This window comes from Gymnoscopelus microlampas (assembly GCF_963454915.1).
Source record: "Gymnoscopelus microlampas genome assembly, chromosome: 10".
In the NCBI taxonomy this organism is placed as follows: domain Eukaryota; kingdom Metazoa; phylum Chordata; class Actinopteri; order Myctophiformes; family Myctophidae; genus Gymnoscopelus; species Gymnoscopelus microlampas.
In genome coordinates, this window is record NC_139947.1 from 8632882 (window position 1) to 8647565 (window position 14684).

At 40.4% G+C, this 14684-nt stretch overlaps 1 protein-coding gene across 4 annotated transcripts in view; it reads left to right on the plus strand.

Annotated features, from left to right (window-relative positions):
• plcg1 (phospholipase C, gamma 1) overlaps nucleotides 1–6791 on the plus strand; it is an 88151-nt gene extending 81360 nt beyond the window's left edge. Inside the window, exons 33-34 of one of the 4 annotated variants that reach the window (XR_014601677.1) lie at nucleotides 348–1119; nucleotides 1150–6791. Coding sequence is in view for 1 of the 4 variants with exons in the window: in XM_084069462.1 (XP_083925588.1) it covers nucleotides 348–390 (43 nt within the window). In the remaining 3 variants the exon portion in view is untranslated. Of the gene's footprint in view, nucleotides 1–347 lie in introns of all 4 variants that reach the window. The other 3 variants (XR_014601678.1, XR_014601679.1, XM_084069462.1) reach the window with 3 other exon arrangements.
• The last annotated feature ends 7893 nt before the right edge of the window (nucleotides 6792–14684 follow it).

The window sequence follows — 14684 nt, forward strand, 5'->3', positions numbered from 1 at the left end:
TATTATGAGGTTTCCCCCCGACAGAGACGAGATGCTAGGTTCATTGTTTACCTGGTATCCTATAGTTTCAATGTACATATTGTTATTTTGACAGTATATTCTTTGGACCGATACCTAGGTTCATGGTTTACCTGTGGTCCTAGCTTACTGAGGCACTACACTGTCTCTGCAATTGATGTATGCGTTTGTACACTCTCAGAGTTACGGGGGGGTCGTTGAAATTCTTGTTTTGAGAACCACTGCTACCTGTGTGTGTGCACCTGTGTGTTAAAGTAAGCCTTCTGACCAACACAAGATTCTTAGTTCCGTTTTTTTTTCTTCTTTTGTCTTTTGTCTCCACCCTATAGGATGATGAGTAGGACCCGGGTGGGCGGAGAGAACCGCGTGTAAAAGGGTTTATTTGGACCAATCAGGGCGGGCAGTGCGTTTCTACACCCACCCACCCACCCACCCACATCCCCTCCTCCTCCCCAACCCCCCCCCCCCCCAACGTACCGATGATGTCACTGACTGCTGTGAACACTTGTTTCCATGGAAACTCCCCACACCACCACCACCACTTTTGGCCTACATTTCAGGCAGCTGTCGCCGCCCCCTTGCTCCCCCCCCCCCTCTACCATCGTCCTCCCCAAGAGAAGAGAAGCGTCGAGGAGGTAACAAACACCGTTTCTCAATGGACACACCTTTACGTGTCTGTAACATAGAAAGTGTACAAATGGAAAACCTTTTTTCGTTTTTTTTGGGGGGGGGGGGGGACCCCCAATCTACACAGTTAAAATCCTCAGTGATCATTTTACTGTGGGAGAGCAATGGAACCAAATTACGGAACTTTTTGAAAAGGTATTGTGCCAGGGATCCCCATAAGAGCCGATTTGTGTTAAAAAAAAAAAAAACTCAAAGATAATAAAAAATCTGTGGATCTGCTATTTTTGAACATTTTAGAAAAATCTCGAAAAAGACCCACTGCGTTAGGGTCCATTTGGTTCAATTTCCCAAACGGTTTCCATTTGGGACCCCCTTGGTGGTCCCCCAGACCCGACGTTGAGAAACGGTGGTCGCTAGGAGCGGGGAGAGGCTGTGTGTGTGTGTGTGTGTGTGTGTGTGTGTGTGTGTGTGTGTGTGTGTGTGTGTGTGTGTGTGTCAGGGGAGCGAGCGAGAGGAGGAAGCTGCCTGTGGTGGACAGGAAGGAGAGAAACGGACAAAAACTACAGGAGGAGAAGAAGAAGGCTGGTGGTCTACCCTGCCGGAGGGGGGGGGGGGTATTTTCCTCAGTTGTGTGTGTGGGGGGGTTTATTCTTTTCGTTTTGTTTTTCCTGAGATGAGCGCAACAGTTAGTTTTTGGAGGATGAGAGAGAGAGAGAGCTGTTAAAAAAAGAAACAACAACAAAAAAGGTGACCAGTTTGAAACTGTTTTCCAAGTTTAAGGTGTTTTTTGTCTCCCCCCCTCTTCCTCCTCCTCCAACTCCTCTCTCTTCAACGTATATGAATATATATATAGTTATATATTTATTATTCCTGCTGTGCTGTTTGGTTTCAGAGAACAGCCCAAGCAGCCCCACAACCTGCTCTCAAAGAGCTCCTTTTGGTCTCCCGTGCTTTTTAATTATTATTATGTTTTTATTTAAACTCTGAAAACATTCATAATGTGATTTTGTTACGTCTTTTTTTTTCTTTTCATTTCTTTTTTTTCATTTTCTTTTTGTCTTGCATGTATTATGTGTAAAACACGAGGGCTCTCTATGGCAGTGTTTTTTAACGTGTCGCTCCACGTGCGCTTTGTGGAGGAACGTCTGTGTCCGTTCAACACACACACACACACACACACACACACACACACACACACACACACACACACACACACACACACACACACACACACACAAACGCACACACACATTAGTGTTTTTTTTCTTTAACCACATGAACCCTAGCATCTCTCTTCTGGGCATCATGTCATAATAGGCAAACATTTAAAAGTCGAAAAGAAAGCAAACCAAAAATGTGAATAATCCGAACATCGCAGCACGTTGTGAGCTTGTAGATTGGCTATTTTTTGGCCAAGAGATTTTGTGTGTGTGTGTGGGGGGGGGGGTGTCAAGTACAGAGCCCTGAGGGACCCCGGTCAACGAACCATCTGTGGTTTGCGTCACTGGTTCCCAAACACTGGGTCGGGACCCATTTGTGGGTCGTGAGTAAACATCCCCTTATTTTTGGTTTCCTACGTTTTGTTTTGAATTATTTAAAAAAATACAAATAAAAAATCTAAAATTCCCCAAACTTTTTTTTTCATGAATTAAAGACATATTCAATGATTTTACAAAAGAATTTCATAAATACATAAAATAAATCAAAGGAAATTAAGTTAGAAAACAATGCTTAAGAAGCAGTGAGTATCTATAAGCTCACGGTTGTGAGCTTGTAGATCTGATATTGTCACTAGTTTGGGTCCTGGGGAGAGACAATAAATTTCTCTTTTGGGTCTTGAGCTAAAAAAAAGGTTTGGGAACCAGTGGTTAACAGACATCAGGAGAAAGTAGTTGCCTGTTTGTCTTGGAAGCAGCCGGAGAGCAGGGCAGCCTGACATGCCACGTGCACACACACACACACACACACACACACACACACACACACACACACACACACACACACACACACACTCTGTCAGATAAACTTTTGTTTTCTCTACATGGGTCACTTACATTCCAAAAACTGGACCTCATTCCGTTCTTTGCCCTCCCTCCCTCCCTTGCAGGTGCTTTTACCGGACTTTACCCGACACATACTTAATCGTAACTGCGACAGTGTCACGGTGTCCCGGAAATAGGCGATCTACAAGCTCACACAACGTGCCGCGGACGCGAAACCACTGTGAGCTTGTACATTGGCTATTTTCAGTGGTTCTCAAACTTTTTTTCATGTCAAGGACCCCCAAAATGATATGATATTTTGTGCCAGGGATTTTTCAAAAATAGCAGATCTACAAGCTCATAGTGCGGCACTCGGTGCCGCGCTATGAGCTTGTATATCTGCTATTTTTGAATAGCCAAAGTATAAAATATGGTTAAAATGATTGTGACGCTATATTAACTAATTTTCCTGGGGACCCCCTGGTACCCCTCCAAGGACCCCTGGGGGTCCCCGGACACCACTTTGAGAACCAATGGGCTATTTTCAAGATATGAAATCCTGAAAAGTAACACCGTTTTGGACAGAGACGATATACTGTAGGGTTTTTAAGTGCCAGAGTTACACTTGGTTGTATAGTGAGTTATACAACTCAGTATAAATCAGAGCTTTTTGGTCCACACTGCGTGAAGCAAGTCCTCTGTCTCTCTGGGAAAGTTACGGCGAACGGCAATGTTTTATGTCTTAACTGTCGTCTGGCTTTTATTGTGGAATCTTTGCCCGTATATAAATCTACCCTCGACGTTTACAAGGGTTGGACGAAGCAGCTGTTAAAACTGTCTTTTTTGTTTTTGTTTTATTTATTCAAAGCGTAATGAAACTTCTCTCAGATTGCCATCGGAAGAAGTGTTTATTTTTAGAGGGCTGGGCTACTATATCGATGATATCGTGTTGTGAGGCTAAGATATCGTTTGGGATTTTGAATATCGTAATTACCCGTGATACGGCTCAAGTGTTGTCTTTTCCTGGTTGGGTGGATAGTTCACCCCCAAAATGACTTTTTTTCTATCGATTACTCAGCCCATGAAGACTTGAATTCATGGAGATTTTTTTGTTTTTGTCGCATTCCTAAGCCGATAATTTGATGACCGGCAGAGACTCAAACTGTCAACTTTGAGTCTCCTACTGGAGACATTAGCATCTTTCCGCCACTCATCAAATTATTGGTTTAGGAATGCGACAAAAACTAAAAAATCTACATGAATTCAAGGCTTCATGGGGTGTTTAATTGATAGAAAATAAATAGAAAATAAGTAATTGTTTGGGTGAACTATCCCTTTTTAAGCTCTATTTTAGACAAATTGTTTAAACATTTAAAGAATAGCCGTAGCCTATCTACAATCTCACAACATGTCGCTGGCGTATTGTGAAGTTTTGGATTAGCTATTTGTGGTATTTTCGAGGATTCTTTGAAAGATTACAAGAATTTATATTATTGTCACAATGCGATATGATTAATCACAATTGATATTGAGGTATATGTGGTCAAAATATATATTTGTTTTTGTCCATACGGCCTAGCCCTAATTTTGTGTCAAAGGTCTTTTTTAAAGCAATCACAGCTCCCTTACCGAGTTATTTTAATGAGTTGAACATGATTACATGAACTATTCCCATAACAGCCTCAAGCCATATGATGATGATAAGACTGATGGTGACCACTGTTCACGTTATCTCATTAGATTTGAAGTCAGTGGCTGTTTGGAAACATGCGTGTTTGAAGAATCTTAACAGATTGTCTGTATGTATTTTCACAGTCTTCAGCAAAGGCCCTCCTAACATGGCATGGCTTTGTGTTTTTTCTTTGTTTTCATTGTTATTTTGTTTTTTTGGTTATGGGTCTCTTTGTGTGTGTGTGCAAATTATGAATATAGCCTAAAAAGAGAGGGACGAGTAACCAAATTGAATACAGTATTGTCAACCAACAGTGACCAAATAGAATGATTTGGAATTGCCAGTACCTGGCATAAAGACAACATTATTCAGTATAGCTTTTGCTTTTTGTGTTTTAACCTTTTTTTTTAATGCACCACCAAGTCTTTTAAAGGGGCCAATTTTATGTTTGTTGTGTGCCACAGTATTCTGGGGAAGTTAGTAGCAGAAAGTACCAAGTTCCCATGTGCCAGAGCATGTGACAAACCGCTAACTACAAGCTAACAGTGGATGAATTACAATTCTTTATGAACTGAGAAAAATCTGAGATTTTGTACATAAACTGGAAGAGGTCTACTCTGTAATTGAATGTCTTTCTTTTGGCCTCGACAGTTCAGCGTCGCTGGCCATTCTTCACGTGGTATTCTCATTAGAGCCCTAGCGATGCCTGATTTTGGGGTCCTAAAAACCACAGGTGACCGGTGTTTTTACCAATATTTTGACAAAGGTCAATTTATTTAATTTTAACCACCTTCAAAAATAGCTATCTATAACTAAGCTCACGTGTTGCATTGCGACACGTGAGCTTGTAGATAGTCTATTTTTTGAACATTTTGCCTATACAACGTGCCCAAAATACTGTTTGAAATGGTAAAAAAAAATCGGGACATACAGTATTGGCTGCATAATTGCTGAAACCGATGTGGTCAAAAAAGGTCAAACAATGAACGATATATCGGCCAAACCAGTAGATCGACCGGGCTCTAATAATCATACTGACATTTACTCATGTACTGTCTGTCGTTCTTGAAATTCAAGATGTCTCCTGATATGAAATCAAGAGTTATGGACGATAACTGCCTTTTAAAAACTTTGGTTCCTAGGAGTTGGGCTGCATTTCACGCCTAATAATAATCAGTTCTTAAGGCCATATTATTGGTAGAGATACTATGGGGCTGAATCTGAACCTTTTGAGGGGATGCTATACCAAGCTTTGTTAATCGATGGTGTTGTCTTTCCAATCTCTCACACATTGGAAACAGTGTTTTTGTTGTTTGCTCATAGCTTATATAAGTTGTCAATTTGTTATTGACCCTGTAATGTCGACTCAGTATTTCCTCACTCTGTAATGTTTTTAACGAATTGAGACGCTCCTAAAGCCATATGATAACAGTATATAATATGAAACGGTGTAGATTAAAAGGCAGGGACACACTGGAGACTTGCAGGTCTCACTACTTCTGTTTTACGGAGAAAATAACTTGTTTTGGCGCCATGTTTGATTTGCAACCGCAAGTCATTGCTTTGGTAAACAACTCATCAACTTAGGTTGTGAAGCGTTAGTTAATTAGGCGTAAATAATGTTAATGGGCATCTTATAAGGAGTTATAAGGGCTCTGTCAAGTAAGGGGCGAGAGGGCATGTACCTATTAGTCCACAGCGTTCATTATTCAGTTATGTCAAGTCTTGAATAGGGTTATATATACCTCACTGGTTCTTAAAGTGAGGTACGGGGACCCTCTGGGTTACTTTAGGGGGTTCCAAATGGGACCCCCATCTCAAAATATTTTGTTCTAGGTTCCTCAACGTTGGATCCGATTCCGGACCCCAACCCTAGTCTTGAATGGCACCTACCGATCTACGGCACCTCGAGATTATTACCTATGAATTAATGCTCATTACAATGACCTTTTTAGTAAACGTTTTTTATCCCAAAGCTATTATCTCAAATGCATTCTTTTTTTGGAGGTTTGTTTGCCCTCCTCTCTGATTGGTCAATGAACGGCCCATTGTCGTGGCGACTCCCGCCCTCCCTCTGATGCTGCGCAGGTAGCTTCCTGCTGCTGACGTCTACGTGCCTCTTCTTCCTGTGTCTTTAAAGCCAAACTTTATACTCCGGGAGCACCGAAAAGAACAGATCTACAAGCTAGCATTAGCCTGTAGATCTGTTCTTTTTGACTGGGGTGTATAAATTAGAGCTTTTCCGTACACACACATCACCTTCTGGCCACGTCGTTCACACATCTTGCCCCACAGGGGGCGCTCCAGTGTCATTTGTTTTTATGTTTTTGAACTCTTTCTTTTTCCGTTTTGTTACTACGATGGTCTCATTTACAAACAACGCCTTTCTGTAACGTGCCTAAGCTATTGAGAAGAAAAGTATTCATTTAATTTTTTTTGCCTTTCATATGAAACATATTCAAGCCTGAAAAATAAAGTACTTATACGACTACGCTTGACTTTTCTTTGCATTTAAACAACTGTCATTGTTACCTGTGAAGTGCAGAAACGGTCAACTACAATGTTATTGAAGGTGCTATTAAAGTGATATTCTTAGATGAAATCTTTAGTGTATATATCGTTGCTGTCGGACAGAAACCTCATCTCCATGTGTTTTTTCGTAAATTAATGCCCTACTTGATCATACTACAGTGTCACAAGTATGAGGTTTCCACCCGACAGACGATACTTTAGTTAGGCTGCGATGCAGTTTGGATTTTGACGGCAATATTTTATTTAGTTTAAGTCAATCTAGTTTTAGTCATCTGAAAAGTGTTACTGTTAGCCTAGTTTTAGTTGACTAAATATAAGATTATAGCCGACTAAATCTACAGTTGATTTAGTCGACTAAAATGTATTTTAGTCGCCTTGATGGCGTCGTATTGGCTGATTTTACACTTGGTTGCATGCGGAAAATAGCAGATCTACAAGCTCGCGACACGTTGTGAGCTTGTAGATCGGCTATTTTCAGATCGCAACACCTGAGCGCAACCAAGCATTAAATGACTTGTCTTTTAGTTCTACTGGATCTCTTCTTCACTATATTTAGTTTCTCCGTGAAAAAAGGTAGTCGACGAACATTTTTCGTCATAGTTTTAGTCGACGAAATCAACCCTGCTGTGACGTAACGCGGCACCTTTTGTTCAACTCAGGCCATCTTTATGCATTGCATGCTACAATTTGTCCACCAGAGGCTGCTAGAAGACACTGCCACACATACACACGCCAAATGGAAAGCATTGAACTTAGCAGCTCAGCTATGCTCACCTCTAGGTTCGTTTTCACTGGGTGTTGGTGGCAACGTGATGTGGTTGGCTTATTTAGAGCTTTGGACTCGAGTTGTGGTAGGAACAGTATTTCAAGCATAGTACCCAATTGCACAGAATTCATAGCGTGTTAAAAATATAACCCTCAAATTGAACACTTGCGTAAAAGGCTCTATTCACAGCAGCCATATTATGAAGACATTCACAGGTGTTACCAATGATACTATACTAAAAGGATAAGTATTTCCTTCTCATCTGAATGTTTCATGTCTCAATCTATTCCGTTTCCATCTCTCTCTCCCCCCCCCCCCCACGGTCGAGGCAGAAGGCCGCCACCCCAGAACCTAGGGTCTGCCTGACGTTTCTTCCAGTTAAGAGGGAGTTTTTCGTTGCCACTGTGGGATTGTCGGGTCTCTTCTCTACATGTAAAGTGTCTTGAGACAACTTGTTGTGATTTGACACTTTAATAACATTGAATTGAAATTGAATTGACCCACTGGAAACACTCTGCTACACCAGTGGGTCTACAGTTGGCGTCCAGGGACCCTCATGGGCTTCCAAATGGCCCCTTACAGTTACGGGTCCATTTGGTTCCATTTGTACACTCTCAGAGTTATGGGGGTCGTGGAAACCACTGTGCTAGACTAAATGGAACAGAGCCTTCAGACTATATTCAGTACTTTCAGAAAAACTCAATTTACAATCCAGAATTGTGACCAGATACTTGAAGTTTCAACCGGTTGACCATTAAGTACAACTGGCTTTGTTAAGAAGTAGCAGTGAAAGGGTTAATATTATAATACATTATTGCTGATCGATAAAATAATCGATTTCCAAACATAGCAACAATAGCCAATGTAGAAGCTCAAGTGTTGTGAGCTTGTAGATAGACTATTTCTGCTATTTTTATGCAACACCGTTGTAAAGCGATAAAATAGTGGTTTGTCAGACGTATTGATTTTGTAGATCGTAATTACATCATCATTTTTTCATGTTGGTTTGTTAAATCAACATAAAATTTGATTAATCGAATAATCAAATTTCAAGTGTTTTTTTTTCACTTAAAAGCACCCAGTGACTGCTGCTAATAGTGACATAATCACATTACAATGCATTATAGTGCATTATAACAGTATTACAGGTTCAATTGTAGAACAAAACGACAGCCAAGGTTTTGAGATGACAACATTCTTTATTCTGTGATTTATATAGAATCACGTGCTGCTTGCTGTGGTTGCGGGCACTTGTTAAATGTGGGCCCCTCAGAAGAGTGGGCATGTAGTATATCCGTCTTCCGGAAGACATCTTCTCCCCAAATAAGTGCCCAAAGAATAGTGCCCAGACTTCTCAGGTGCCCACTCTTCTGGTTAAATTAAAGCAAGTGGCTCTCCCCAGTGGTGGTCCTTTTACTTACTGGAGTATGTTCATTTTTTCGATAATATTCAGTGAATATTATTGAAAAAATCACACCCTGTGTGAAGGAAGCGGTGCCTTTGGGGCGGGCCTTAACTCATTTCAGTTTGTCCCTATCGGTGGTCTGAGTCCTCTTACCAAATTTGTACTTGGTAGCATGCTGCAAACTGGAATGATGGCTGTTTAAAGCCCAGCCAATGGGCAGACAGAGGGGGCGGGGCTTAAGTAATGACAGTTGGTCCCTATTGCTGGCTTTAGTCCATGTACAAAATTTGTACTCCATAGCATGCTGCGAACTTGAGTTATGGCTGTTTGAAGGCCAGCCAATGGGAAGACAGAGGGGGCGGGGCTTCAGCAATTCATGCTGGTCCCTATTGGTGGTCTAAGTCCACATACCAAATGTGGACTTGGTGGCATGCTGCAAACTGGAGTTATAGCTGTTTAAAATCCCGTGCTCATCCCGTGCTCATACGGGCGCTGGGGGTCCCTGGACCCCTCTTTGATAACTTCATCAATTCATGCTCGTGCCTATTGGTGGTCTAAGTCCACATACCAAATGTGGACTTGGTGGCATGCTGCAAACTGGAGTTATAGCTGTTTAAAATCCTGTGCTCATCCCGTGCTCATACGGGCGCTGGGGGTCCCTGGACCCCTCTTTGATAACGTCATCAATTCATGCTCGTCCCTATTGGTGGTCTAAGTCCACATACCAAATTTGGACTTGGTGGCATGCTGCAAACTGAAGTTATAGCTGTTTGCTTCTTTGCCGTGCTCATCCCGTGCTCACACAAACGGACGGACCCACGGACACGCAGACAGAGTCAAACGTAGAGCGGTTGGCACCGCTAAAAATGAACATACTCCAGTAAGTAAAAGGACCACCACTGTGTATTCACAGGCCAATATTGTACTTTTTACTCCACCACAATTATCTGAAGTCAGGCTACTTTATAGATTTACATTATTACAAAAAAAATACATTAACCAATTAAGCCCCATTTTATACTTCATCTATTCGAAAATAGCCAATCTACAAGCCCAAAACTTTTGAAAATAATTGCGAAATTGGGACATTCTGCATGAGCACTTTTACGTTGGTACTTAATTTTGATGATTATACATTTGTACTAATACTCAATTACAAGTTTGAATTCAGGCCACTTCTTGCACATACAAACAATCTGTGTACTTTTTTCTCCACTACAGTGGCTTTTTGATTGATTGATTGATTGATTGATTGATTGATTGAACACTTTATTAACAGTTTGCAAAAGGTACATGTAGGCTACATATACAATAATGCTAAAAGGATAACACAAAAAGCCCCTGAGAGCTTGTTTCCATTGTGGTCCTATGTATTCAATTCATCAAGACATATAAATACATGCAATACTTTATACAATAAATCATCAATACTGCAGTAAAAGTATATTTACAGAAAAACTGTGGGCGGTAATTTCCCTGAGTGTGTGGCTGATTTATCTTGTGTGCACCGATGACCAGTGGTGGGAAAAGTACACAATTATTTTACTTAAGTAAAAGTATCAATACTGCAATATAGAAATACTCTGTTACAAGTAAAAATCCCGGAATTAAAAATGTAGAGTAAAAGTACAAAAGTATTGGCATCAAAATGTACCTAAAGTACCAAAAGTAAAAGTACTCATTGCAGAAAATAGCAGATCTACAAGGTCACAATGCATCGCAAGCTTGTAGATCGGCTATTTTCAAATACGGCTAAAGTGGTTAAAGGGTAAGACCACTTTGGTAGATGTTTGGGTTGTGTAGTTACCTTGCCATGATGTAACTCCAAAGGTGGGCAAGAAATCAAAAATAATTGCTCCATTGATTAGAAATTGATAATTCAAAATATGCTCCTCATTGACTTACATTGTACGGTAAAACAACTCTCAAAGTCACTCTTTTAGCACATAAATGAACCCAAACATAGCTGATTCAGACAATATAGAGCATCACCAAACCCAGTACTGTTTGTTTTTTTTTATAAAAATGTCAACTTCCTGTTGATTTTACTATTTGAAGATCTGGATCCGGATCCGCCGATCCAGTCCGGGTTTTCTACTTATTAAAAATGTCAAAATCAACAGGAAGTTGACATTTTTATTTAAAAAAAAAACAGTACTTGGTTTGGTGATGTTCTATATTGTCTGAATCAACTTTGTTTGCGTTCGTTTTTGTCCTAAAAGAGTGACTTTGAGAGCTGTTTTACCGTACAATGTAAGTCAATCAGGAGCATATTTTGAATTATCAATTTCTAATCAATGGAGCAATTATTTTTGATTTCTTGCCGACCTTTGGAGTTACATCATGGCAAGGTAACTACACAACCCAAACCTCTACCAAAGTGGTCTTGCCCTTTAATGTATGTTTCATAATATCATGATTTATATCTGAAGTTTTCAAATAATTGTATTGGAGTAAAAACACAATATTTGCCTCTGAGATGTAGTGGAGTAGAAGAAAAGTAGGCCTACTGAAAATTGGAAATACTCAAGTAAAGTAAAAAAAACATAAACATTTGACTTAAGTACAGTACTCGAGTAGATGTACTTAGTTACTTTACACCACTGCCGATGACCTTGATGCACAACAGGTGTGCAGAGCAGTCTCACCCAGCTCCAATTAGTTTGACTCCCTATATGCACAGTTAAAGGAGTAGTTCACCCAAGAAAATACTTATTTTCTATCAATTACACACCCCATGAAGCATAGAAGTCAATGACTTTGATGACTAGGCTGAGGAATTAATGCAACAAAAACAAAACAATCCCCAGTAATTCAAGGATTCATGGGGTGTGTAATTGATAGAAAATAAGTAATTATTTTTGGGTGAGCTACTCAAATTACAGCTGTGATTCCTGCCCCCACCAACTTACTGAGTGCTTAGAAGTGTAATTATAGTGTTATAAGCACATAATAATGGATTTATACTTGACCTTATAAGTCATTATGAAATGCTATATAATGTGTTATGATGACTGTTATAAAGCATTATGAGCATTTATGATTATGAACTATACAGTGATACAAACAGATTATAATGCATTATTATAACAGCCTGTGGGCAGTGTTGCCAGATTTACCGAGATAAATAAGCGACCAGGTCTAACCAAACCCAAAAGAAGCTACTCTTATAGGCCCTATGAGCACTTTAAACCTGTATGAATCGGGTAAGAGTGATATTGAAGGGTAATGGATGCCGGCAACACAAATCTGGTATGGCGGTCTCTGGCACAAAATATTTTTAGAAGGGGGTCCATGAACAAATACACATTCATTTGGGGGTCCTTGACATGAAAATGTTTGAGAACCACTGGTTTAAACTATATTGCAAAACAAATTGGTAGCCCAAATAAGCAACTGCACTTAAGAAACAAGCCCAAAGTTGCTTATAATAAGCAGATATGGCAACGCTCCCTGTAGGCCAGGGTCCACAGACGCTTTCAAGATTTTCTGCATTATAACTATGATTATGATGCATTGACACAAAGTGTTACCCAAGGTTTTAAACACAAGTTGCAATTAAGCACATACAGACATGTTTAAATCTGGGCTATACACAGGCTGGCATTTCAATGAAAAACAGGACAGTGTCTTCTTGCTTTGACCCAAAAGTATTTATTGGCTGTAATAGGCTCTATTCACAGCAGCCATATTATGAAGAAATTCACAGGTGTTACCAATGATACTAATAAAGGCTCTGTTCCATTCTGGTCAAACAGAGTCAGGGTGCTGATGTTGTGCATGTTGTTCTCACTGGAAACACTCTGCTACACCAGTGGGTCTAAAGTTGGGGTCCAGGGACCCTCATGGGCTTCCAAATGGGCCCTTACGGGTGTGTACACTCTCAGAGTTATGGGGGTCACTGTGCTAGACTAAATGGAACAGAGCCTTCATTAGTATCATTGGTAACACCTGTGAAGGAAGTGATAATATGGCTGCTGTGCATAGAGCCTATTAGAATATATATGGAAATAAAACTCTTCCTTCCTGATGTTACATGACATTTCAAACCAACAACAGAAGATTATACATGCTTCTGTGGTAAATTTTACAAATTGCCTACATGGTGTGTGATTGTGAAGGGGCAGTTTATTTTTCCAATCCTGAAACTGACATTGATTCAATTAGCATATTGTCGCTATTTTATGTATTAGTTGCTGTTTTTTGTTGTTGTAAATTAACGCCCTACTTGATCATACTACAGCAGCGTCACACAAAAGTATCAAAAGTAGCAGATCTACAAGCTCGAAACGTGACATGAAGCAACGCGTTTTGAGCTTGTATATCTGTTACTTTTGCTATTTTTGAATTTGAATCCTGAAAAGTTTTGGACACACACGCGCGCACGCACGCACGCACGCACGCACGCACGCACGCACGCACGCACGCACGCACGCACGCACGCACGCACGCACGCACACACACACACACACACACACACACACACACACACACACACACACACACACACACACACACACACACACACACACACACACACACTCTCTCTCTCTCTCTCTCTCTCTCTCTCTCTCTCTCTCTCTCTCTCTCTCTCTCTCTCTCTCTCTCTCTCTCTCTCTCTCATTGTTGATAGACTATTCATTCTCAGTGTTGATATACTGGTAATAGACCATCCATATCCACACATATACATTGTTGATAGACTAAACATACATACATACATTCATTTCATTTATATATTCACTGGCCATAGATGTATGAAGATACATGTAAATTCAAAATCATGCCTAGGTTTATTGATAGACATATTTTTCAATCATTCACTCATTCGAGGATCCATTGACCATTGCAGGTATCTAGGGCCAGCAGTTGAGTATTTTAATGTCACTTATTTTAGTTCAGGTCTCTTTTTTTTTCAGCCCAAGGACCCCTCAGCTGAGAGAGAGATGAAGCAGGGACGCCCACTATATATATTGTATAAAATTGTGTTGCAGATTAAACTTTTTCATAGATTTCATAATAGGCTTTCACCAGTGTATGTTGGATTAATGTGTATTTTCAGACATTTAACCACTCAAACCGTCAATACTTAGTAAGTGAAAGGTCAATACTTAGTGAAAGTATTGACCTTTCACTTAGTATTGAAAGGTCAATACTTAGTGACCTTTCACTCTGTACTTGGTCTGCTCTTTCCCCCCCCTACACCAAACCTCTTTTTCCCGAAAATAGACGATCTACAAGCTCACAGCACCTCGCAGTGCGAGGCGTTTTGACCTTGTAGATCTGCTATTTGTGGCTAAAGTTCTCCACAGAACAGGGATGCTAGGGTTCAAGTGGTACAATAATATATATATTTTATATATAGATAAGTTCCTATCACATAAAGATTAGGACCCCCTTAGTTGTCCCGGACCCCCTGTTGAAGACCCCTGTTTTAGTTTACTCTTATCTCTGTCCTGTACCTCGTGTTGTGTTTCATTCTCACTGCTGTTGCTGTGACACCTCCATTTCCCTCTGGGCTGCATGCTGGGATCAATGAAGCTTTATCTTATCTCGTCCTGTCTTGATATTATGGAGATGGATTAGTCTAATACGTTAAACAATATGAACAAATGAACTATCGCTTTAAGAAGGGTCACCTGGGGGACAGGCTAACGAGTGGCGGAAAAAGTACTCAAATTA